This window comes from Narcine bancroftii, chromosome 13 (genome assembly GCF_036971445.1).
Source record: "Narcine bancroftii isolate sNarBan1 chromosome 13, sNarBan1.hap1, whole genome shotgun sequence".
NCBI classification, from domain to species: domain Eukaryota; kingdom Metazoa; phylum Chordata; class Chondrichthyes; order Torpediniformes; family Narcinidae; genus Narcine; species Narcine bancroftii.
In genome coordinates this window covers 87,804,378-87,830,411 of record NC_091481.1, presented here as the reverse complement: position 1 = coordinate 87,830,411, position 26,034 = coordinate 87,804,378, and the positions used below count along the sequence as shown (strand labels likewise).

Below are 26,034 nucleotides of genomic sequence, written 5' to 3'. Positions count from 1 at the left end.
TCTAATAGGATTGGGATGTGATATATTAACTCAGTAGCTCTTGCCTTCGTGTCCGGGAGACAGGTTCCACTGCCACGGCAATGGAAACCTGACCCGGAGGAAGAAGGAAAATATTTGTTTGAAGTAAATCTCAGTAACATTGGGCTATAAATCACCCGCTAGCTTCCACTTGGACAGGTCCTGTGTCAGGATGCGCACTGTTTATTTCAAAAGCAAGCCCTTGGACGTGGCACCGCACTAAAGGGTATTTATTGTGTGCACTCCCCAAATAGAATGACAGGAGAAAGGGTTTTCCACTTTGCCTAAAAGTTGTGCGTTTTGTACAGTAGGAGAAAAACGGACGGACAAGAGATGGGTTTTCCCATCAAAGGCCCCCCCCCCTCCCACCATGCTCAGCAGCCCCCTTGACCCAGGGACACATAGGAGATGCTTGTATCTGGAGATAAAAACCGTCCATGGAGGGACAAGCCACAGGGCAGGTGCTCACCGATCAACGTTCAGGATTAGAATCAGAATTTATTGTCGTGAACGTGCCCCAAAATTTGTGGCAGCATCACAGATCAAATATTGCTGTAAGATTACATTTGAAAAGAAATAAATTTGGTGCAGGGAGAAGAGAAAGTGAGGTCATTGTCCTTTCAGGAATCTGATGGTGGGGGGAAGACACTGTTTCTGTGCCGCTGGGTGCTCGTCTTCAGGCTCCTGAACCTTCTTCCTGATGGGAGCAGAGTGAAGAGGGCATAGCCTGGGTGGTGGTGGTGGTGGGGTGGGGGGTGTCCTTGAGGATAGAGGCTGCTTTCTAGAGACGCCACCTCTGGTAGACATCTTCGATGGAGTGAAATCCGGTGCCCATGATGTCGCAGGCCGAGCTCACAACTCTCTGGAGTCTTTCCCTGTCCTGTGCACTGGCACCTCCGTACCAGACAGTGATGCATCGAGTCTGTAATGCTCTCCATGGTACACGTGTAGAAGCTTGTAAGGGTTTTTGGTGACATACTGAATCTCCTCCTAATGATGTGTGGCCACTGACGAGCCTTGTTTGTGAAGATTGTAACATCAGGAACAACATATTCCTCCTCACAGCACGAATATTAATTATAGGTCTCCCCGACCATCAGTTCCTTCCCTGCTCTCTCTCATCTTCCCCACCCCTGTAGTCCCTTTACCTCTCCCACCTTCTATCCAGCACTCAATCATCTCAGCCCCTTCCCCCCCTCATTCCCCACCATCGTAAGTACCAGACACCTCCATTTCCACTTTGGTCTCGATGGAGGGGCCAGCCCCGCGGACGTTGCCTGACCTGCTGAGTTCCTTCCAGCTTCACTTTGTTCACGTCATTAATCCTATTTAATTGAGACAGTGGGTCAACAAAGCATCACGGAGACCCCATTTCATGTCCTGAGATCGAGGCAAATGAGAACAGGAAGCAGGTTGAGTTGAGCAAAATCCAAAGAAAACCCTAGAAAATGCTGGTCAGATTCCATCTGTGGAAATAGAAATGTCAACATTTCAGGACAGAGAACAACTGTTCAGGGATATTTCGTGGGGGTGGGGAAGACTGGACCCTCTCCCCTTAGTCTCTCTCTTTTCGTATCCCATCTGTCCCATTTCCTCCAGCCCCCCATCCCCTTCCTTCACTGTCCTATCAGAGAGCCACCCCCTCCCCCATCACCTCAACTTCTTTCCCTTCCACCCTCCCACCAGCCCCCCCTTCCTCCCCCTTCTCCCCCCACCTTTCAATTCAGGCGCTCGCCCGCCTTGGCTCATCTCCCTCGACGAAGGGCCCAGGCCCGAATCGTTGACTTCCTATGGATGCTGCATGACCTGCTGGGTTTCTCCAGCGTGCTTGGGACGAGAGGGTCAACACGCAGCCCAAACTGGAGGAGGAGGAGGAGGAGGGAGCTCATAATTCAGCTGCCTAATGAAGCACATTTGCAAAACACACACAGCAAAGGCCCTGCAAGATTCAATGAAACCTAAAAGTCCCGACGAGGTGACTCTGATGGATGGGTTTTCTCCCTCTCTCTGTCTTTAGCTGTTATGAATAATTGATGGTCAAAATGAAGGAGAAAGTGAGCAATAAATTCTGTTTGTTATAATGCAATAATGAGCAAATGTGCCTTCTCGTGTGCCTGCGTTAATAGTCGGGCGAGTTGCTGGTGTGGCTGGGCTACTGGGAAGGGGAAGTTGCTTGCACGGGAGTGCTGTGCGTAAGATGAATAGCAATAATGACTGTTTGCATGGCCTAGCCAAATATAAAGCTGTTGACAAATTTGCAGGCAATGAAACAGTCAGCCAAGGGACCCATTAGCTCGCTCTTCAGGACTCCTCTTACATGTCACTAGAAATATTACTAATAAATCTTCCATCCCCAGAGCTCACTTAACAACCAGTTTTAATCAAGCAGTTGACACAGGGAGAAAAATCATTTTCTCCCCGAGTGCAAATTAATTTGTGAGCTTTTCCGTCCACTGCAGCACAGTCATTTACTCCGCGCCCGATCTCCTCCTCTGCATCGGATGGACATCTGACCTTCGTCACCAGTGATGCCGGACACAGTGCGCCATTTGCTGCCATACACGTGCGTGTGAGAGCATGTGTCAGTATGTGTGCATGTGTGTGTGTGTGTGTGTGTGTGTGTGTGTGTGTGTGTGTCAGTGTGTCAATGTGTGTGTGGGTGTGTATGTGTGTGTGTGAGTGTGTGAATGTTTGTGTGTCAGTGTGTGAGTGTGTGGGTGGGTGTGGGTGTGTGTGTGTGTGTGGGGGGTGTGTGTGTGGGCGTGTCTGGGTGTGTATGTGTGTGCGCTAGTGTGTGTATGTGTGTGTGGGTGTGTGAGTGTGTGTGGGTGTGTATGTGTGGGTGTGTGTGGATGTGTGTCAGTGTGGGTGTGTATGTGTGTGTGTGAGTGTGTGTGGGTGTGTGTGATTTTACAGGACAGTCATGATATTGTGTAATGTTTAGAAAGGGTGGGAATTTGTCCCTGAGAGTACAAGCACTTACATCATTGAACCCGACCCTTCGGCCTATCCTGTTTGTGAATGCCACTAATAGTGTATGGACATTAATCCTGCTTCCCTCCTCCCCTCCAGATGATTCTTCACCTGTGGTAAGAGTTGGTGCCTGCAGCACCGAGTTTGGGTGATGTTCCAAGCTGCAGTCACCACCTTGAGCAGAGCAACTCCCATCCCACACGGCGATGCACCCGGCCCCTGTGCTCCCGATGGTGAACCTGTAGGATGTATTGGGCTGCGGGGTGGGCTGGGTGTGTGTCAACTGCTACCCATGTCCCACATGGCTTCCCCATCCGTGGCTCCCCTTTGGGAGGGGTTGGACAGTCGCGTGGAGGGAACATACCTCTTAATATTTAAATATTTCAATGTGTTTAATTTCTATTCTGACATACATATATATATATATATATAAATCCGCTCCATGGTCCTGGAGAAACACTATCTCGTCTTTACCGAGCGAGCATGGGATGAATGATAAATAAAGGGGACCTGACAAGTCAGGGGTTGGGGGTGGGCAGAGACGGCAGTGATCACAAGCGACATAGGGTCAGGAGACCAAGGTGGTAGGGAAGCAACATCATTAAGCTTCCAGCACACAGCAATCCCACAGTGCTCCACGGAGATTTTCCCAGGAATACACGACTTGGTGCACAACAACGAGCTGCTGAACTGTGGGCTTGGCGATCAGACCTGCGTGTGTTCAGAGAACTGCAGGAGACGTGCCAACAAGTTGTCATGGGTTCTTGCAGCACCCACTTTTGGCATTGGTGTTCCAGCTGGTGTCCAGCTGGGGAAGGACATCATTGATACACTATTTGACCTGAGTCCCCATCTGTTCACGGTCTCATGCACTGCCAGACTGAGACCACCGGCAGATTGGAGGAACCACAGCGCATCTTCCACCTGGGCTCCCTCCAAGTTGCCTCGATGCACTGGTTCCAGGGGAGGTCTCCTGTGGTGTGGACTCGCAGGTACATGTAGGTATTGACCCACTCCACCTTCGTCCCATCAACACGGACAAGTACGTGGACCCTCAGACTCTCCTTCCCAACATCAACAATCAGGTCCTTGGTCTTGGTGTCGTTGAGAGTAACATTGTTGTCCCAGCCAGGCTCCCCATCTCCAACCTTTCAGTTATTCAACCAGCAGTGGGGATGGTGTCAGAAAATGTGTAAATTAATTTTAAATTTAAATTTAGACATCCAGCACGGTAACATGCCCTTCCAGCCCGCGAGTCCGCGCCACCCAATCAACCTACAGATGGTAGGAGGAAACCAAAACCCCAGGCAGATTCGGGGAGAACGTACAAACTCCTTATAGGCAGCGCGGAATTTGAACGCCGGCCACTGTCATAGCATTACATTAGCCATGTTGGAGTGGATCTTGGCCATGCAGTCATGCAGGGAATAGAGCAGCCTTGGGGCGTGGCCATGTTGCCAGTCAGTAAGGAGGAGGTGATGCTGCAGATCCACACTGACCAGGGTCTGTCAACGAGGAATAAACTCGCTCTTCCCTCATGAAACAGAGAAGCCAATGAAGCAGATGCAGATACAGGGCGAGGAGTGGAGAATAGGTGAAGATGATGACAAAACTAAAGAGCAGGTCCCCTCCTCCCCACCACCCCTCCCTCCCCAGGGCCGATAAGGTGTCTGTGCCCGAGCAGCAGGTCATAAAAGGAGGGGAAACCAAGAGATGAGTGAAGGTCGCAGCCCCTGGGAAATCAGGCTGCCTCCTTCAGGAAACCATTTCAAAACCCTCCCACTGGACTGGCAACGTCAGGACAAACTGAATGAAAGGTGGTACATGAGGCAGAGTTGCCACCTGTTCTCCCCCACCCCCTCCCCGAGGAGGGATGGAGCTGGATGAAGCGTGGGGAGTGGCGGGAGTTTCCAGTTCTCCTGTTTTCACTGTTGCTTCCTGAATACTTTGGGGTGTATTTTGTGAATTTTGGGCTGCTTATATCATGAAAATCACCATAAGATTTTCCTTTCATGAACCATTTTTTTAGATATAACCTATTTTTTAATATTTCACGTCATATTTTAAGTCTACGTCAAGCAGACGAAACCACGAAGTACAGCGTGTCATTGAAAATTCATCTTTTGCATTTGCACTTGGACGCCTTCCCTGCTGGTCTTGGTGCCGTCAACGACGAACACGGTGAAAGGTTTCACCAGGACATTGCGACCATGGAAAAGTGGTATCAGGGCAACTGGAATCCATCAATGCTGGCCGACTATTGTTGGACACCGACACCAGTGGCATCAGATGCTGAGTACAAACAAAAATCAGTGAAAAACATTTTTAGATCAGTTGAACTAACGCAATGTGCCAGCGTCATTATGCGATTAAACCTGCTAAATTCAATCAAAGTTAATTTAATGCTTCTCCAACTTCTTACATGATTCACCAAATCTGAAATTATTTTTGTGTTCAGCTTGAAGTTGTCGACCATAACCCCCAATATTTTTAGGAAACATTTGTTTTGAAAAAAAATTATTGTCCAGTGTTATCAATTCTTAGAAAGCAGGGGAGGGCAGGGTGAGAGGGTGGGATGAGGAAGGCGCATACAGCTCCAGTTGTAGATGACTCATTTGAGGGAGGGAGAATTGGCTGTTCGATAACTCAGATGAGTCTGGGCTTGGAATGGCACGTGTCAGGGGATTGATGGATTGGATCCATTTTCACTCTCCCTCACCTCCTGCTCCCCCGGCCTGAGTCATCCATCACCGGTTTCACAGCCTCTGACAGGTGTGAAGGACCCAGACGGTTAGGGGAAGGGGGGAGGACAAATGAGGGGGAGGGGGTTGTGTCACTGAGACACAAGCAGATTGCTCTTGCCAAGATCAAAATCATGAACATGTCACGAAACCCATTGTTTTGCAGCAGGGTCACAGGGGAAACATTTCTATAAAAATAGTGCAGGGAAAAGTCCAAGTGAGGCCATGTCTGGGGTTCATTGTCCATTCAGGAATCTGATGACAGACGGGAAGAAACTGTACTTGTGGCACTGAGTGCTCATCTTCAGACTCCAGGACCTTTTCCCCGATGGTAGCAGAGTGAAGAGGGTAAGGCCTGGGTGTTGGGGTCTTTGAGAACAGAGACTATTTATGTAGATGTTCTTGATGGAGTGAAGTCTGGTGCCCATGATGCCACAGGCCAAGCTAACAACCCTCTAGAGTTTTTTCTTGTTCTGGGTGTTAGCACCTCTGTACCAGACAGAGATGCAACCAGCCAGAATGCTCTCCACCGTCCACCTGTAGAAGTTTCCAAGAGTCTTCGGTGACATAACCAAACCTCCTCAGACAATGATGCCTTCAACCTGCTTCCCTGGGCCATGCAGATACAACCTTCCGTGGTACAATTCTTGAGCGTGCACACTCGCTTCCAAGTTGCTGAGGAAGAGAGAGTGAAGGTAGCTCAAAATAATCTTCACTGTTCACACAGAGAGCCAACTCACATTTCCTCTGTCTGTCCCCCTCATCATTTTGTATCCCTCAATCAAATCTCCTTTCATTCTTCTCCACTCCAGGGAATAAAGTCCAAACCTATTTAACCTTTCCCTGTAACTCAGTTCCTGATCCAAGCAACATCCTAATAAATCTTCTCTGTATTCTTTCTACCTTATTGATATTTTTCCTGTAGTTCAGTAACCAAAACAGCACACAATACCCCAAATTTGACCTCACCAATGTCTTATACAACTTCACCTTAACATCCCAACTCCTGTACTCCATACTTTGATCTATGAAGGCCAAGATGCCAAAAAAGCTATCTTTATGAATTTGTCCACCTGTGATGACACTTTCAGGGAATTATGTGTCTGTATTCCCAGATCCCTCTGTTCTACCGCACTCCTGTGAGTGGACAATTCAATGTTCAGGAGGACATAGATTCAAAAGACTGGGAGGAACGTGAGGGTAAATGCAGAGGTTCAAAGGCTCCTTTTATTGTCACATAACGATACCTTAAAAATGTAATAGACGTGAAATGCCTCAATGTTTGCCTGTAAGGTAGACAGAGTCGCCGTGAGCATTGCCCAGTACCCTAACAACAGGAGAAAGAGAGGCAGAAGGGAGTCCCTTCAGAGTCACTGAGTGTCTGTGGATTCGCCTCCAGCCCTCCCACAGCCACACAGACTCCTGTTCAAACCTTCGGCCACACGAGCTCCAGATCCAAACGTCCAACACGATGAGGAAGGGTGAAGTGCTAGAGAGGGCAGGAGAGAGTCAGCTTCCGAGCTGGATTCTCCTGAAGGAGGAAACCACAAAATGGCCTAACTCTCTGTTTCTGTCCCCCTGTGGATGCTGGCCGGCCTTCTGAGGATCTCAAGCTTCTTCTGGCTTCATTTTTCCTTCAGAGTGGAAATTAGACAGTACAACAGGGAGCGTGACCTGAAGTGGATGAAATATAAAAATAATGTGGCGTCAGATGCCGAAATCTGAAATAAAAACTCTCGCTGGATCAGTCAGCATCTGTGGAGAGAGAAAAGCCATCGGTTTTATATCCAGTGTAGGGTCTGTGCATGGATGCCTGGTGAATTTGCTCTCTATTGGGCTGGCATAGACATTTCAGATTTACTGTCAGATACGCAGGTGACATCATATACAGCCCTGAGATTCCTTTTCCTGTGGGTGGGACAGAATTACCACTTGTACTGTAAACAAAACTGTTCATAATATACACATATAAACAGATAAAGAAATGTAAACAAACTGACTGTGCAACACAGAGAGGATAAAAATCAATAAAGTGCACAAGTAGGAGTCCTTAAATGAGCCCCTGATTGAGCTTGTTGTTGAGGAGTCTGATGGTGGAAGGGGAGCAGCTATTCCTGAACCTGGTGGGTGTGAGTCTTGTGGCACCGATACCTCTGTCCTGATGTCAGAACAGAGCATATGGTGGATGATGTGGATCCTTGATGTTCGCTGCCGCTCTCTGATGGCAGTGTTCCCTGTAGATGTTCTCGATGGAGGGTTTTGCCTGTGATGTCCTGGGCTGTGTCCATGACCTTTTGCAGAGCTTTATACTCAGCGGTATTGGTGTCCCCATTTCAGCCCGTGATGCAGCTGGTTAGCACACTTTCCACCGCACAGCTGTAGAAATTTGCCAGGGTTTCCGATGCCTGGATCTGGGAAACGAGTCAGGCTTGGCCATGGGGATGTCTGTGGTTACAAAGAGAAGGTGGGGGTCTGCATCCAGGATGAGGATTTCCATGTCATATCATAATAGATGACCCTTCTACCACCATCAACTTGGTGCTCACCCACTTCTCCTCCATTACCTGCATTTCTGCCTTGGCCCCCCCTCCATCCCCATGCACAACAAGGACAGGATTTTTCTTATCGTCACCTACCACCCCACCAGTCTCCGCATCCAGCACATCCTCCTCCACCACTCACAACGTGATCTCACCACTGCCGCTGGGCTGCTCCCTCCCCACCAGTCATCCCCTTGGCACTCACCCGTGACCACAGGAGATGATCCCCTTGCGCCCACACCTCTCTCATTCGGTGCCCCAAAAAGTTCTTTCAAGAGAAGCAACATTTCACTTGTGAATTTGTAGGGTTCTTCAACTGCATCTGGTGCTCCTGTTGTGATCTCCTCTACCTCGGAGAGACTTGACGCAGACCGGGAGATCACTTTGTTGAACACCTCGGCTCTGTCCGCTGCAATAACATGGATCTCCCAGTGGCCACCCATTTCAATTCCCCACCTCATTCCCCTGCCGATGTGTCTGTCCATGGTCTCATGCACTGCCAGAGACCACCGCAAAATGGAGGAACAACACCTCATCTTCCGACTGGGCCCCCTCCAACCGGATGGCATGGACATTGACTTCTCTGGTTTTCGTTAAACCCCCTCTCTCTCCTTTTTCCCCCATTATCTTCTCCCAGCTCATGCTCTCTCTCTCTCTCTCTCTCTCTCTCTCTCTCTCTCTCACTCTCGCTCTCTCTCTCTCTCTCTCTCTCTTCCCTTTTCCCTCTGTTTCCTTTCACGGAGCTAAAATCAACCTTACCTCTCTCCTGATCATATCTAATTATCACCTTTTGTGTACTGGCCGGGACACCTCCCCTTCCCATTCTTCCCCTTTCCCTCCCCAGCCTTTAATTCAGATGCCTGCCTGCTTTTCACTGGTACGTTGAAGAAGGGCTCCAGCCCGAAACATCGGAACTAGAGCTTCACCTCCTCTGGATGGTGTGAGTTTCTCCAGCGTTTGTGTGGGCACGTTCTCTGCCAGCCCAATACTCCCACCTGCTGGCTGCACCTCACACTGCAGCAGAAATTTCCACCCCCCCCCCCCACCCCGACCCCCGCCCCACCACCACCACCACAGGTCCACTACAGCCGTGAACTGAGAAAGTCTGCAGACATAGGGGTTGAGTGCAATACACAAACGTGCTGGAGAAACTCAGCAGGTCACGCAGGAAGGAAAAGGAAACCAACGTTTTGGGCCTGGGCCCCTCGTCGGGAATATGCAAAAATGGGCAGACACCAGAATGAAACAGTGGGGGGAAGGAGGGAGAAGGAGGCGAGTCCGACTCCAGCACAAGGGGGCACAACTTCAGCACTGAAGGGCGTCCCCTCAGAACAGAGATACAGAGGGGAACTTGCTGCCACGGACGGTTGTGGAGGCCAAGTCATTGGGGGTATTTAAGGCAGAGATTTATAAGTTCTTGATTAGCCAGGGCATCAAAGGTTCTGGGGAGAAGGCTGGGCAATGGGGATGAATGGGAAATGGATAAGCTCATGATTAACGGTTAACGTAGCAGTTAGTGCAGCACTGTATAGAGAGCCAGTGATTGGGGTTCGACGCTATCTGTAAGGAGTTTGAATCTGTGTGGCTTTTCCTCAGGGAATCCAGTTTCCTCCCTCCATTCAAAAACTTCATTACAGGAAAGTTTTATGTGTGTGTGTGTGTGTGTGTGTGTGTGTGTGTGTGTGTGTGTGTGTGTGTGTGTGTGTGTGTGTGTGTGTGTGTGTGTGGGTGGGTGGGTGGGAGGGTGTGAGTGTGTGTGGGCGTAAGTGTGTGTGTATAGTGTGTGAGTGTGTAAGTGTGAGTGTGTGTATAGTGAGCATGTGGGTGGGTGGGTGCGAGTGTGTGTGGGTGTAAGTGTGTATATAGTGTGTGTGGGTGTGAGTGTGTAGTGTGTGGCTGGGTGGGTGTAAGTGTGTGTGTGTATAGTCTATGTGTGGGTGTGAGTGTGTAAGTGTGAGTGTGTGTGTGGGTGGGTGGGTGCAAGTGTGTGTATAGTGTGTGGGTGTGTGTTTGAGAGAGGGGTGTGCATTTTCTGCATGTATTTGTGCATCTGCATCGGTGATCGTGTTTTGCACGTGTGTGAGTTGAAGGGTGTGTTTCTGTGTTCCTGCATGTGTATATATGCGCATTTTAGAACAAGGAACAGAAGCAGGAGGCCCTTCAGCCCCCTGTGCCTGCTCAATGCTATCACAGGTGATCTTACCTCATCACTATCTGCCGGGACAAACCCCATTTCACTCTGGAACTGTCTGTATCTCAAGTGCCTTCAGTGACTGAACCTTCACAGTCCTCGATGCACCTGAATGGCTTATTACAGCTTCTCTTTGGTGCAGGTCCCAGCTCACAGGGAACTAAACAGCATTGTGCATCTGAACAACATGCAGGAGGAGACCAATGGGGCTCGGCAGGGTTCGATGCTGCCAGTGACCAGTGGTGACCGCAGGGCTCGGTGCTGCCGGTGACCAATGGTTTCTGCAGGGCTTGGTGCTGCTGGTGACCAGTGGGCGTTGGCAGAGCTCGGTGCTGCTCGTGACCATTGGTTTCCGCAGCGCTCGGTGCTGGTGGTGACCAGTGGGGTTCCACAGGGCTCGGTGCTGCCGGTGACCAGTGGTTTCCGCAGGTTCACTGCTGCCGGTGACCAGTGTGGTTCAGCAGGGCTCAGTGCCAGGTTCAGCAGGGCTTGGTGCTGCCGCTGACCAGTGGGGTTCGGCAGGGCTCGGTGCAGCCGGTGACCAGTGGTTTCCACAGGCTCAGTGCTACCGGTGACCAGTGTGGTTCGGCAGGGCTCTGTGCTGCCAGTGACCAGTGGGGTTCGGCAGGGCTCGGTGCAGCCGGTGACCAGTGGTTTCCACAGGCTCGGTGCTACCGGTGACCAGTGTGGTTCAGCAGGGCTTGGTGCTGGCAGTGACCAGTGGGGTTCGGCAGGGCTCTGTGCTGCCAGTGACCAGTGGGGTTCCACTGGGCTCGGTGCTGCCGGTGACCAGTGGGGTTCGGCAGGGCTTGGTGCTGGGACCTCTTTTTCTCATGATGTATGTCTGTGATTTGTGGCCAGGTTTGCTGGCGATGCAGAGATCGGAGGAGGGGCAGGTGGTGTTGAGGAACCCCTGAGTCTGCAGGAGAATGTTGGCAGGTGAGGACAAGGAAATGGCAGATGGAGCACTGTGGAGAAATGGAAGATGAGGCCCTTGGTGGAAAGAATGAGGAAGCAGACTATTTTCTAAATAGCAACGAGTTCAGAAGTCAGCGGCACAGAAGGGTCTTGGGAGTCACATGCAGGCAGAATCAGTGGGAAGGAAGATGAGTGCAATACTGGCCTTCATTACAAGAGGATTAGAATATAAGAGCAGGAAGGGATGTGATGTGGAGCCTTTCTAAGGCATTGGTCTGACCACACAGAGCAGTTTGGGGCTACTTATCTCAGGAAGGATGCGATAATATTGGGGAGGGTACAGAGGAGGTTTACAAGAATGATCTGTGGAGTAAAAGGGTTTAGTTTTCATATGAAGAATGTTTGAAGGCTCTGGGTCTGTACTCACAGGAGTTTAGAAGAATGAGGGGAGGGATCTCATTGAAACCCTGTCAAATACTGAAAGGCCTGGATCAAGTGGACGTGGAGAGGATGTTTCCTGTGGTGGGAGAGTCTGGGACCACAGGGAACAGCCTCAGAAAACAAGAACGTCCCTTGGGAACAGAGATGTGGAGGAATTTCTTTACTGGGGGGGTGGGGGTGAATCTGTGGAATTCGTTGCCACAGACACCTCTGGCGGCCACGTCATTGGAGATATTTAAGACAGAGGTCGACAGGGAGAGAATCAAGGATGACAGGGAGAGGACAGGAGAATGGGGTTGAAAAGGAGAGTAAATCAGCCATGATGGAACGGAGGGGCAGAGTTGATGGACTGAATGGCCTAATTCCACTCCTGTGCCTTATAGTTTAACACCTGCTGGTGCAAGTGTGTGTCCTAATGTCGTTTGTCACTCCTCTCGTAAACTAACTTCTCTTCTGTCCACATCACAGTTGGTGTAATGGTCAGCGCAACGCTGTTACGGCACCAGCGATCGGGACCTGGGTTCAAATCCCACGCTGTCCGGAAGGACGTTCTCCCCACGTCTGTGTGGGTTTGTCTACATTTTAAAAATCTGCTCGGACCCATTATATTAAAACATTATAATTACATATTAAAGGCTGTGCTTTCTCATTAAAGTGTTCTAATTAGATACTAAAGTTCCCTCATTAATATCTAAGAATTGTTCATCAAAGTTATGACTGATTATTATAATTAGATGGTATATCTGACATCAATATTTTTAGTTATTAAAGGTGTAACCACCTTGAATATAATTAGGTTTGACGAAGAGCGCCTCATAAATACATGCAGAGAGTCAGAATTTATAATTAACATTTAAAGGTCCTGGTCAGAAATGTATTATATTCAGATATGGAGGTTCCCGTCTTTATGATCAGATATTAAAGATACATCTTATCAAATATTATAATTAGATATAAAATATAAAGTAGATCGTGTATTATGTTCTTAAAGGCATCACTTATCAATACATTCTAATCAATATTTTATCCTTATATCTGAGATAGCCTTGTCGGCGTCTGGTAATTAATTCTGACTGCGCGTTGGAGGCCGACCCATGGTTAAATTCTATTGGTCGATGCACAATGCGATGATGTTATTCTCAAGGTGAACCAGTGAAGTGTGGATTGTGGAGAGTCACATGACCTCCACGTCTGGAACCTGGTGGGAATGTGGATGGTCACGTGACTTCTCCGTTGGGATCTTGGCGGGAATGTGGATTGTGGAAAGTGTCTGGAACCTTGTCAGAAGTCGCATCACCTGCCAATCAAGGTTGGACTCCACCCACCCGTTTGTACACCTGACCATTGGCCCCTTTAATCACCTAGTGATTTCCTGGGCTGGATCCACCAGCTCACTGTACTATAAAGTCCACCATTTGTAGTAACCTTTGTTCTTCTGATCTTCGGCCGTGAGTGGAACCTGCTGTGAACGATGCTGGAGAAGTCATTGGTAAGGTGATCGAAGCTGTTGTATACGGTTATAGTTGTGGATAGTATCTGAGCCATGCCCCACATGAGACAAGGAATGGCAGGTAGCGTTTTGTAGTCCTTGATTGTGATAAGTCGAGAGAAACAGTGATCGGTATCGGTCGTGTTAAGTGCGATGTGACTGGTTACACTGTGCTGTGGGATTGAGAATACTTGTGTGTGTGTTATTCCTGTTGCAATCCCCTTGCCTGTGTTACAAAAAAGATCATTCCTGTGTTCAGCCTGAGTCCAGACCCGCTATTTCTTTTCCCTTCCCACACCTGATAGTGGGATTGGACAACATCATAGGATGCCTGGAATTCTATCTTCTTGGAGTGGACCGTGCCAGGTCTCCGCATGACAGAAGCCTCCTGACCCATCCACGAACACACTCCAGAACTGCGAGCTGTGGTCCCTACCTCCATCAGATTCCCGAAACACGCCATCTATTCATAGCTCTCTCGATGGAGACCCTGGGCAAGCGGTATGTGTGTTATGTCTGGTTGTGTGTCTGTGTGTTTTGTACTGAGGACTGGAGAATGCTGTTTTGTTTGGTTGTACAATCGAATGGCAATAAACTTGACTTGATTTATGAATATTTAACGCACCTTTTCCAGCTTAATAATATCTTACAGCTGGGTGACCACACAATGCTCAAGGCTTGCACAGTTGTAACATGACATCCCTGCTCCTGCACTCAGTGCCCTGACCGATGAAGGCACAAGGGCAAATCACCCTCTTCACAACTCTGTCTACCTCTTTACAACTCAGGTAAATCTATTTTAAAACTCTGTCCTCCACAGTAGCGTGGATCTCCCAGTGGCCACCCATTTAAATTCCCTGCCGCATTCCCTTGTTGACATGTCTGTCTGTGGTCTCATGCACTGTCCAGACTGAGGCCACCCGTAAATTGGAGAAACAACACCTCATTTTCCATCTGGGCCCCCTTCAACCAGACGGGATTAATGTCGTCGACCTCTCTGGTTTCTCCCTTATTCTTCCCCATCGCCTTCCATTTAGCTCTCCACCAACCCCCCCCACCCACCCCCATCTCCTTACACAGAGCCAAAATCAATTCTTACCTCTCCACTATCAACACCTTTTGTCTGTTGTCTTGGACCCCCACCCCCACCCCCTCCCATCCTTCCCCCTTTCTCTCCCCAGTCTTTAATTCAGACTACTGCCTTTTTTCACTCATACCTTGAGGACAGGCTCAGGTCCGAATCGTCGGTGATATATCCTTCCCTTCTGTGGACTCTGTGAGACCAGCCGACCCCGAATCGTCGGTGATACATCCTTCCCTTCTGTGGACGCTGCGAGACCAGCCAACCCCGAATCTTCGGTGATATATCCTTCCCTTCTGTGGACTCTGCGAGACCAGCCGACCCCGAATTGTCGGTGATATATCCTTCCCTTCTGTGGACTCTGCGAGACCAGCCGACCCCGAATCGTCGGTGATATATCCTTCCCTTCTGTGGACTCTGCGAGACCAGCCGACCCCGAATCTTCGGTGATATATCCTTCCCTTCTGTGGACTCTGCGAGACCAGCCGACCCCGAATCGTCGGTGATATATCCTTCCCTTCTGTGGACTCTGCGAGACCAGCCGACCCCGAATCGTCGGTGATATATCCTTCCCTTCTGTGGACTCTGCGAGACCAGCCGACCCCGAATCGTCGGTGATATATCCTTCCTTTCTATGGACTCTGCGAGACCAGCCGACCCCGAATCGTCAGTGATATATCTTTCCCTTCTATGGACTCTGTGAGACCAGCCGAGTTCCTCCACGGTTCCTCTTTTTTGAATGATGCTCAGTTTAATTGTGAAGGGCTGACTTTGAGGCTCCGACCGTCTCCATATTTTCAGTTCTTCTAATGCTGGCTGAAGATTCCCCCAGGGAATGTCATGCTCTGGAAGCCTCAGTGGAGAGCTGAGACAAGGTCCTTTACTGAACTGTAATTGGTCAGTCACCGCTGTCCCGGCAGACATCGGCACAGCTGGGAGCAGGAACTCGCAAGGTGAATGTGAATTCTACAGTGCTTTCCATGACGACCTTCTCCCAATGGTACTGAACAGTAAACAGCACCTAACCTCATTGGTCACCCTGCCAGAGAGTCACCCAAAGAAATTCTTCTTCCACAGCTGGCACTCACCCCTAGGGTCCTAACTGCTCCGGGCCCCACCATTCACCGGGTTTGTCCTACTGTGGTTTAACCATTAAAAATAAACACCTCAATCTTATCTGCATTAATTTCCAGCCCATTTTCCCAGATGGGGAAGCTTTGAAAACCTTTTTGGCTGTTGAAATCTTAGTGTCATCTGCAAACTTGCTAATCCAATTTACCACATTATTATCCAGATCATTGAAATGGATGACAAATGGTCCCAGCACTGATCTCTGAGGCACACCACTGGTCACAGGACTCCAGTCTGAGAGGCAACCATCCACCACCACTCTCTGGCTTCTGTCTGTAAAGCCAGTATCAAAACCAGTTCACTACCTCACCATAAATACTGGGTGCCTGAACCTTCCTGACTAACCTCCCATGTGGGACCTTGTGAAAGGACTTGCTAAAGTCCATGTAGACAACATCCACAGCTTTTCCTTCATCAACTTTCCTGGTAACCTCCTCCAAAAATTCTAAGATTGGTTAAACAGGGCCTACCACATGCAAAGCCATGTGGGCTCTCCCTAATCAGCCCCCGGCTATCCAAAAACTTGTATATCCCATCTCTTTGAATACCTTCCAGTAGCTCACCCACTACTCATCCAGCACGTAATAGCCCGAATACGCCTGGGATTGCCTGATCTCGGAAGTTAAGCAGGCTCTGGACTGGTCAATACTTGGAGGGGAGTCCCCCTGGAAACACCAGGTGTCTGTGAGGGACAAAGTGGCCCCTCTCTGACTGCCTTGTGGTAACAAAGTTAAAGGATTTCATATGTGATACATTCTAAATGTAGTTTTACTTGACATTAATGGAACCTTTACCTTTTACTGACATCAGGCCTATAATTCCCTGGATTATTCTTGGAGACTTTCTTAAACAACAGGACAATGCGAGCTACCCTCAGATTCCTTGGCTCCATGCCCTGTGGCTAAGGACGTTTTAAATATTTATCCCAGGACCCCTGCAATTTCTACACTAGCTTCCCTCAAGGTCTGGGGAAATAGCTTGTCAGGCCCTGGGGATTGATCCACCCTTATTTGCCTCAAGAAATCAAGCACCTCCTTCTCTTTAATCTGTGTATGTTCCGTGACTTGTTTGCCTCACTTCCATAGATTCTGTGTCCTTCTGCTGAGTAAATACAGATTTTAATATCCCATTTCAGGTTCTCTGTGATCACTTCTGTCTCCTTATCTAGCCGACCACTCTGATCTTCAAGAAGACCAATTTTATCCCTTGCTAGCCTTTTTCTCTTGATACACCTGTAGAAATCCCTTACATTGTCCACCAAGGGCTTTCTACCATGCTGTATTGTTAAAAAAAAAATTAAAATTAAAAATTTCAGGCCTGGGCCTTGGTCAGGTAAGTGGAAAAGCAAGTGGATGCATGAATAAAAAGGTCAGGGGAGGATGGAGGGAAAGAACACAAGAAACGAGAGCAGGAGCTGGCCATTCAGCCTGTCGTGCCTGTTCTGCCATTCAAGAGATCATGGCTGATCTGATAATCATCTCCACCCACCTGTCTTTTCCCCATATCCCTTAATTACCACTATGTAAAAATCTACCCAACCTTAAATATATTTACTGAAGTCGCCTCCACAGCTTCAATGGGCAGTGAATTCCATAGATTCCCCACCCTCTGGGAAAAGCAGTTCCTCCTCATCTCTGTCCTAAATCTACTCCCCTGAATCTTGAGGCTGTGTCCCCTCATTCTGGTCTCCCCCATGAATGGGAACAACTTACCTTCCTCGATCTTATACATTTCTATCAGATCCCCTCTCATTCTTCTAAATTCCAGTGAGTACAGCCCCAGACAACTCAATCTCTCCTCCTAGGCCAACCCCTTCATCTCTGGAATCAGCCCGGTGAACCTCCTCTGGACCACCTCTAAAGGAGGGGGGAGGGGTCAGAGGAAGGAGCACAGGCTTACAGGTAATAGGTGGATGCAGGTGGGAGGGTAGAAGAGAACAAAGCTGAGGAGTGATGGGAGAGTAGGCTGAGGGCGAAGATCTGATAGGAGAAGGAAGGGAAGGGGGTGGGAAGATGAAGGAAGGGAGAAACCCAAGTCTTCTCTAGAGCAGGATTTTTTTGCCTTTGAAGCTTCCCTGTGAAGCAGCCAAGTTAGCTCTATAAATGTGGAGTGGTCCCAAGAGGCGTGAAAAGTCACCATTGGGAATGGCTGATCTGGTGGGCAAGAGGCCATTTGGTTTATAAAATCATGCGGACAGAGGTTTAAGGTGAGGGGGAGAGATTTAAGAGAGTCACAAGGGGCAGGTTTTACACTCATAGGCTGGTGCATATTGGGAACCAGCTAGATTTAGATTTGATTTGATTTCAGACTTATTGTCAGAGTAAGGTGGGCCCCGACTTAAGATGGGGTTCGGTTCCGGGACTTGCATCGTAAGTCGAAATCATCGTAAGTCTAAACAATACTGCACTCTACCGTGTTTTTATTTATTTTCATTTAAATGCTGAAAACTTTATTCAAAAGCCATTTGCACCGAAATGATATCGGATGTCACAATCAAACGTTGTATGGTTATAACTGTGAAATATCGTAAGTAGGAACATCGTCAGTTGGGTCTATCTGTATATACACATCACATCCAACCCTGACATCGTTTTCCCTGCGGGCGAGGCAGAATAACTGTACCCAATGGAAATGCAAACAAACTAACTGTGCAAAACAGAGAGAAAGAAATCAATTAAGTGGAAAAGTCAGTCCCTAAATGAGTCCTTGATTGAGTTTGTGATTGAGGAGTCTGATGGAGGAGGGGAAGCAGCTATTCCTGAACCTGATGGTGGGAGTCTTGTGGCACCGATACCTCTTTCCTGATGGCAGCAGCGAGAACAGAGCGTGTGCTGGGTGGTGTGGATCCTTGATGATCGCTGCTGTTCTCCGACGGCAGCGTTCCGGTAAGATGGTCTCACTAGGCCGTGTCCACTACTGTTTGCAGGGCTTTACGCTCAGGGGCATTGGTGTCTCCGTACCAGACCATGATGCAGCCGGTCAGGGCACTTTCCACTGCGCAGCTGAGGTCTAATGTTATTAGCTACTAGAGGAAACAGGAGAACTGGGTACAACTGCAATGTTGAATTCAGACAGATTTGAAGATAGGAAGGAAGAAGTTGAACCAGATGGGACTGGAGCAGGATGCCATCTCGGTTAGAATGGACCAGTTGGGCCGGATGGCCTGTTCCCGACCTGCTGCTGTGCCACATTGTTGTGTTTCCAGGGTTTCCACCGTCCCACAGGACATCATCGACGCTTGCGCAGGTCCCCAGCGGTGCTATTTAAATGCAGCATGCCCCCAGCCTGCAGAAGGATTGAAGAACGCCCCTTCCTGTCCTGAGGAAGGATTTCTGGCCGCCCGCCCGCCTTCCCCAAGTCAGGGTCACGGCTGGACCGAACTTCAGCGCATCTCACTGGCTCCTGCTTGTCCGGATCGTCGCAGGCGACGAAGCGGCCGCGGGCCGGGTGGGGAAGGCAGGCGAACCTCCGGATGGAGCGGACGAGCGCTTGGACCCTGCGGAGGGAGCCGGGCTGCAGCGGGCGGGCAGGGACAGCGACTGCAGCCGGCTCTGAAGGCGCTGCTCCCGGGGCGAGTATCCGCGCGGTCCTGCCGTCCGGGGGACGGGAAGAGGGTTTATTCGGGGGCTTGATTTTGGAGAGGAGCTCACTCCCCCCCCACCCCCCAGGAAGATGGCTGCTGTGTGAAGGAGAGGGCACAAGGCAGAGCGGGGGAAGGATGGTGAACTGATGCCCGGCGCCAGCATGGACCCGGAGTGAGTGTCAATCCGGAGTGAAACCCGGAGTGAGGGTTGTCTCGCCACGTCCAGCAGCATCACCGCAAACACAAAATCCCCACCGTAAAACCGACGGCCGGTTTCCCTTTGACATTTGTGGTTTTACGGGGGTCCCGAGGGGTGGGGAGGTCCCGAGGGGTGGGGAGGTCCAGGAGGGATGGGGGGGTCCCGAGGGGTGGGGGGGTCCCGAGGGGTGGGGGGATCCCGAGGGGTGGGGGGGATCCCAAGGGGTGGGGAGGTCCGGAGGGATGGGGGGGTCCAGGGGGGGAGGGGGGAACCCCGGTCCCTTTGGAATCGTGTTCATTTGCATTTCGGCTCCATTGATATCCAGCGGGTCTCAGCGCCGTGTTGCAGCGTGGCCTGTGTGAACAGCCGCCTGTCCCGTCACGGTGGGACCGGGTTTCACACCCGGATCTGTCACATTCTTTCCAATTCACCTGTTGTTTTCAGGCTGAGGACAAAGAAGCCCCGCGTGGGTCACGTAATTCCCCTCTTCACCAAAAGACGTGGATGTATCCAGCACTGGTTAGAAAGGTTCTCAGGGTCACAGTGCATGTTTCTATGGACCATTGAAGGTTGTGGGAACCTGTGGTCTGTTTCCCAGAAGGGCTGAAGGTTGTGGGAACCTGGGGCCTGTTTCCCAGAAGGGCTGAAGGTTGTGGGAACCTGTGGCCTGTTTCCCAGAAGGGCTGAAGGTTGTGGGACCCTGTGGTCTGTTTCCCAGAAGGGCTGAAGGTTGTGGGAACCTGTGGCCTGTTTCCCAGAAGGGCTGAAGGTTGTGGGACCCTGTGGTCTGTTTCCCAGAAGGGCTGAAGGTTGTGGGACCCTGTGGTCTGTTTCCCAGAAGGGCTGAAGGTTGTGGGCACCTGTGGCCTGTTTCCCAGAAGGGCTGAAGGTTGTGGGCACCTGGGGCCTGTTTCCCAGAAGGGCTGAAGGTTGTGGGAACCTGTGGTCTGTTTCCCAGAAGGGCTGAAGGTTGTGGGAACCTGTGGTCTGTTTCCCAGAAGGGCTGAAGGTTGTGGGCACCTGTGGCCTGTTTCCCAGAAGGGCTGAAGGTTGTGGGCACCTGTGGTCTGTTTCCCAGAAGGGCTGAAGGTTGTGGGCACCTGTGGCCTGTTTCCCAGAAGGGCTGAAGGTTGTGGGCACCTGGGGCCTGTTTCCCAGAAGGGCTGAAGGTTGTGGGAACCTGTGGTCTGTTTCCCAGAAGGGCTGAAGGTTGTGGGAACCTGTGGTCTGTTTCCCAGAAGGGCTGAAGGTTGTGGGCACCTGTGGCCTGTTTCCCAGAAGGGCTGAAGGTTGTGGGACCCTGTGGTCTGTTTCCCAGAAGGGCTGAAGGTTGTGGGACCCTGTGGTCTGTTTCCCAGAAGGGCTGAAGGTTGTGGGCACCTGTGGCCTGTTTCCCAGAAGGGCTGAAGGTTGTGGGCACCTGGGGCCTGTTTTCCAGAAGGGCTGAAGGTTGTGGGCACCTGTGGCCTGTTTCCCAGAAGGGCTGAAGGTTGTGGGACCCTGTGGTCTGTTTCCCAGAAGGGCTGAAGGTTGTGGGCACCTGTGGCCTGTTTCCCAGAAGGGCTGAAGGTTGTGGGCACCTGGGGCCTGTTTCCCAGAAGGGCTGAAGGTTGTGGGCACCTGGGGCCTGTTTTCCAGAAGGGCTGAAGGTTGTGGGCACCTGTGGCCTGTTTCCCAGAAGGGCTGAAGGTTGTGGGACCCTGTGGTCTGTTTCCCAGAAGGGCTGAAGGTTGTGGGCACCTGTGGCCTGTTTCCCAGAAGGGCTGAAGGTTGTGGGCACCTGTGGCCTGTTTCCCAGAAGGGCTGAAGGTTGTGGGACCCTGTGGTCTGTTTCCCAGAAGGGCTGAAGGTTGTGGGACCCTGTGGTCTGTTTCCCAGAAGGGCTGAAGGTTGTGGGCACCTGTGGCCTGTTTCCCAGAAGGGCTGAAGGTTGTGGGCACCTGGGGCCTGTTTTCCAGAAGGGCTGAAGGTTGTGGGCACCTGTGGCCTGTTTCCCAGAAGGGCTGAAGGTTGTGAGCACCTGTGGCCTGTTTCCCAGAAGGGCTGAAGGTTGTGGGAACCTGTGGTCTGTTTCCCAGAAGGGCTGAAGGTTGTGGGCACCTGTGGCCTGTTTCCCAGAAGGGCTGAAGGTTGTGGGCACCTGTGGCCTGTTTCCCAGAAGGGCTGAAGGTTGTGGGACCCTGTGGTCTGTTTCCCAGAAGGGCTGAAGGTTGTGGGACCCCGTGGTCTGTTTCCCAGAAGGGCTGAAGGTTGTGGGAACCTGTGGTCTGTTTCCCAGAAGGGCTGAAGGTTGTGGGCACCTGTGGCCTGTTTCCCAGAAGGGCTGAAGGTTGTGGGAACCTGTGGTCTGTTTCCCAGAAGGGCTGAAGGTTGTGGGAACCTGTGGTCTGTTTCCCAGAAGGGCTGAAGGTTGTGGGCACCTGTGGCCTGTTTCCCAGAAGGGCTGAAGGTTGTGGGACCCTGTGGTCTGTTTCCCAGAAGGGCTGAAGGTTGTGGGACCCTGTGGTCTGTTTCCCAGAAGGGCTGAAGGTTGTGGGCACCTGTGGCCTGTTTCCCAGAAGGGCTGAAGGTTGTGGGCACCTGTGGCCTGTTTCCCAGAAGGGCTGAAGGTTGTGGGCACCTGAGGCCTGTTTCCCAGAAGGGCTGAAGGTTGTGGGCACCTGTGGCCTGTTTCCCAGAAGGGCTGAAGGTTGTGAGCACCTGTGGCCTGTTTCCCAGAAGGGCTGAAGGTTGTGGGACCCTGTGGTCTGTTTCCCAGAAGGGCTGAAGGTTGTGGGAACCTGTGGTCTGTTTCCCAGAAGGGCTGAAGGTTGTGGGCACCTGTGGCCTGTTTCCCAGAAGGGCTGAAGGTTGTGGGACCCTGTGGTCTGTTTCCCAGAAGGGCTGAAGGTTGTGGGACCCTGTGGTCTGTTTCCCAGAAGGGCTGAAGGTTGTGGGCACCTGTGGCCTGTTTCCCAGAAGGGCTGAAGGTTGTGGGCACCTGGGGCCTGTTTTCCAGAAGGGCTGAAGGTTGTGGGCACCTGTGGCCTGTTTCCCAGAAGGGCTGAAGGTTGTGAGCACCTGTGGCCTGTTTCCCAGAAGGGCTGAAGGTTGTGGGAACCTGTGGTCTGTTTCCCAGAAGGGCTGAAGGTTGTGGGCACCTGTGGCCTGTTTCCCAGAAGGGCTGAAGGTTGTGGGCACCTGTGGCCTGTTTCCCAGAAGGGCTGAAGGTTGTGGGACCCTGTGGTCTGTTTCCCAGAAGGGCTGAAGGTTGTGGGACCCCGTGGTCTGTTTCCCAGAAGGGCTGAAGGTTGTGGGAACCTGTGGTCTGTTTCCCAGAAGGGCTGAAGGTTGTGGGCACCTGTGGCCTGTTTCCAAGAAGGGCTGAAGGTTGTGGGAACCAGTGGTCTGTTTCCCAGAAAGGCTGAAGGTTGTGGGAACCTGTGGCCTGTTTCCCATAAGGGCTGAAGGTTGTGGGCACCTGTGGCCTGTTTCCCAGAAGGGCTGAAGGTTGTGGGAACCTGTGGTCTGTTTCCCATAAGGGCTGAAGGTTGTGGGCACCTGAGGCCTGTTTCCCAGAAGGGCTGAAGGTTGTGGGCACCTGAGGCCTGTTTCCCAGAAGGGCTGAAGGTTGTGGGAACCTGTGGCCTGTTTCCCAGAAGGGCTGAAGGTTGTGGGCACCTGGGGCCTGTTTCCCAGAAGGGCTGAAGGTTGTGGGAACCTGTGGTCTGTTTCCCAGAAGGGCTGAAGGTTGTGGGAACGTGTGGTCTGTTTCCCAGAAGGGCTGAAGGTTGTGGGAACCTGTGGCCTGTTTCCCAGAAGGGCTGAAGGTTGTGGGAACCTGTGGTCTGTTTCCCAGAAGGGCTGAAGGTTGTGGGCACCTGTGGCCTGTTTCCCAGAAGGGCTGAAGGTTGTGGGAACCTGTGGTCTGTTTCCCAGAAGGGCTGAAGGTTGTGGGCACCTGTGGCCTGTTTCCCAGAAGGGCTGAAGGTTGTGGGACCCTGTGGTCTGTTTCCCAGAAGGGCTGAAGGTTGTGGGAACCTGTGGCCTGTTTCCCAGAAGGGCTGAAGGTTGTGGGCACCTGTGGCCTGTTTCCCAGAAGGGCTGAAGGTTGTGGGAACCTGTGGTCTGTTTCCCAGAAAGGCTGAAGGTTGTGGGAACCTGTGGCCTGTTTCCCATAAGGGCTGAAGGTTGTGGGCACCTGTGGCCTGTTTCCCAGAAGGGCTGAAGGTTGTGGGAACCTGTGGTCTGTTTCCCATAAGGGCTGAAGGTTGTGGGCACCTGAGGCCTGTTTCCCAGAAGGGCTGAAGGTTGTGGGAACCTGTGGCCTGTTTCCCAGAAGGGCTGAAGGTTGTGGGCACCTGAGGCCTGTTTCCCAGAAGGGCTGAAGGTTGTGGGTACCTGTGGCCTGTTTCCCAGAAGGGCTGAAGGTTGTGGGCACCTGGGGCCTGTTTCCAAGAAGGGCTGAAGGTTGTGGGAACCTGTGGTCTGTTTCCCAGAAGGGCTGAAGGTTGTGGGAACCTGTGGTCTGTTTCCCAGAAGGGCTGAAGGTTGTGGGAACCTGTGGCCTGTTTCCCAGAAGGGCTGAAGGTTGTGGGCACCTGTGGCCTGTTTCCCAGAAGGGCTGAAGGTTGTGGGAACCTGTGCCCTGTTTCCCATAAGGGCTGAAGGTTGTGGGCACCTGTGGCCTGTTTCCCAGAAGGGCTGAAGGTTGTGGGCACCTGGGGCCTGTTTTCCAGAAGGGCTGAAGGTTGTGGGCCCCTGTGGCCTGTTTCCCAGAAGGGCTGAGGGTTGTGGGAACCTGTGGCCTGTTTCCCAGAAGGGCTGAAGGTTGTGGGCACCTGTGGCCTGTTTCCCAGAAGGGCTGAAGGTTGTGGGCACCTGTGGCCTGTTTCCCAGAAGGGCTGAAGGTTGTGGGACCCTGTGGTCTGTTTCCCAGAAGGGCTGAAGGTTGTGGGCACCTGTGGCCTGTTTCCCAGAAGGGCTGAAGGTTGTGGGAACCTGTGGTCTGTTTCCCAGAAGGGCTGAAGATTGTGGGCACCTGTGGCCTGTTTCCCAGAAGGGCTGAAGGTTGTGGGACCCTGTGGTCTGTTTTCCAGAAGGGCTGAAGGTTGTGGGACCCTGTGGTCTGTTTCCCAGAAGGGCTGAAGGTTGTGGGCACCTGTGGCCTGTTTCCCAGAAGGGCTGAAGGTTGTGGGCACCTGGGGCCTGTTTTCCAGAAGGGCTGAAGGTTGTGGGCACCTGTGGCTTGTTTCCCAGAAGGGCTGAAGGTTGTGGGAACCTGTGGCCTGTTTCCCAGAAGGGCTGAAGGTTGTGGGCACCTGTGGCCTGTTTCCCAGAAGGGCTGAAGGTTGTGGGCACCTGTGGCCTGTTTCCCAGAAGGGCTGAAGGTTGTGGGACCCTGTGGTCTGTTTCCCAGAAGGGCTGAAGGTTGTGGGCACCTGTGGCCTGTTTCCCAGAAGGGCTGAAGGTTGTGGGCACCTGTGGCCTGTTTCCCAGAAGGGCTGAAGGTTGTGGGACCCTGTGGTCTGTTTCCCAGAAGGGCTGAAGGTTGTGGGCACCTGTGGCCTGTTTTCCAGAAGGGCTGAAGGTTGTGGGAACCTGTGGCCTGTTTCCCAGAAGGGCTGAAGGTTGTGGGCACCTGTGGCCTGTTTCCCAGAAGGGCTGAAGGTTGTGGGCACCTGTGGCCTGTTTCCCAGAAGGGCTGAAGGTTGTGGGCACCTGTGGCCTGTTTCCCAGAAGGGCTGAAGGTTGTGGGACCCTGTGGTCTGTTTCCCAGAAGGGCTGAAGGTTGTGGGAACCTGTGGCCTGTTTCCCAGAAGGGCTGAAGGTTGTGGGCACCTGTGGCCTGTTTCCCAGAAGGGCCGAAGGTTGTGGGAACCTGTGGCCTGTTTCCCAGTAGGGCTGAAGGTTGTGGGCACCTGTGGCCTGTTTCCCAGAAGGGCTGAAGGTTGTGGGAACCTGTGGCCTGTTTCCCAGAAGGGCTGAAGGTTGTGGGAACCTGTGGCCTGTTTCCCAGAAGGGCTGAAGGTTGTGGGCACCTGTGGCCTGTTTCCCAGAAGGGCTGAAGGTTGTGGGAACCTGTGGTCTGTTTCCCAGAAAGGCTGAAGGTTGTGGGAACCTGTGGCCTGTTTCCCATAAGGGCTGAAGGTTGTGGGCACCTGTGGCCTGTTTCCCAGAAGGACTGAAGGTTGTGGGAACCTGTGGTCTGTTTCCCATAAGGGCTGAAGTTTGTGGGCACCTGAGGCCTGTTTCCCAGAAGGGCTGAAGGTTGTGGGAACCTGTGGTCTGTTTCCCAGAAGGGCTGAAGGTTGTGGGCACCTGAGGCCTGTTTCCCAGAAGGGCTGAAGTTTGTGGGAACCTGTGGCCTGTTTCCCAGAAGGGCTGAAGGTTGTGGGCACCTGGGGCCTGTTTCCCAGAAGGGCTGAAGGTTGTGGGAACCTGTGGTCTGTTTCCCAGAAGGGCTGAAGGTTGTGGGAACCTGTGGTCTGTTTCCCAGAAGGGCTGAAGGTGTGGGAACCTGTGGCCTGTTTCCCAGAAGGGCTGAAGGTTGTGGGCACCTGTGGCCTGTTTCCCAGAAGGGCTGAAGGTTGTGGGAACCTGTGCCCTGTTTCCCATAAGGGCTGAAGGTTGTGGGCACCTGTGGCCTGTTTCCCAGAAGGGCTGAAGTTTGTGGGCACCTGTGGCCTGTTTTCCAGAAGGGCTGAAGGTTGTGGGCACCTCTGGCCTGTTTACCAGAAGGGCTGAAGG

At 51.7% G+C, this 26,034-nt stretch overlaps 1 protein-coding gene across 1 annotated transcript in view; it reads left to right on the top strand.

Moving 5' to 3' along the window:
- The first annotated feature begins 18,831 nt into the window (after nucleotides 1–18,831).
- The window catches only part of LOC138749041 (sprouty-related, EVH1 domain-containing protein 2-like), a 28,104-nt gene continuing 20,901 nt past the window's right edge, over nucleotides 18,832–26,034 (top strand). The window contains exon 1 of the mRNA XM_069910073.1: nucleotides 18,832–19,278. Coding sequence (XP_069766174.1) covers nucleotides 19,253–19,278 — 26 coding nt within the window. The 5' untranslated portion in view covers nucleotides 18,832–19,252. The remainder of the gene's footprint in view (nucleotides 19,279–26,034) is intronic.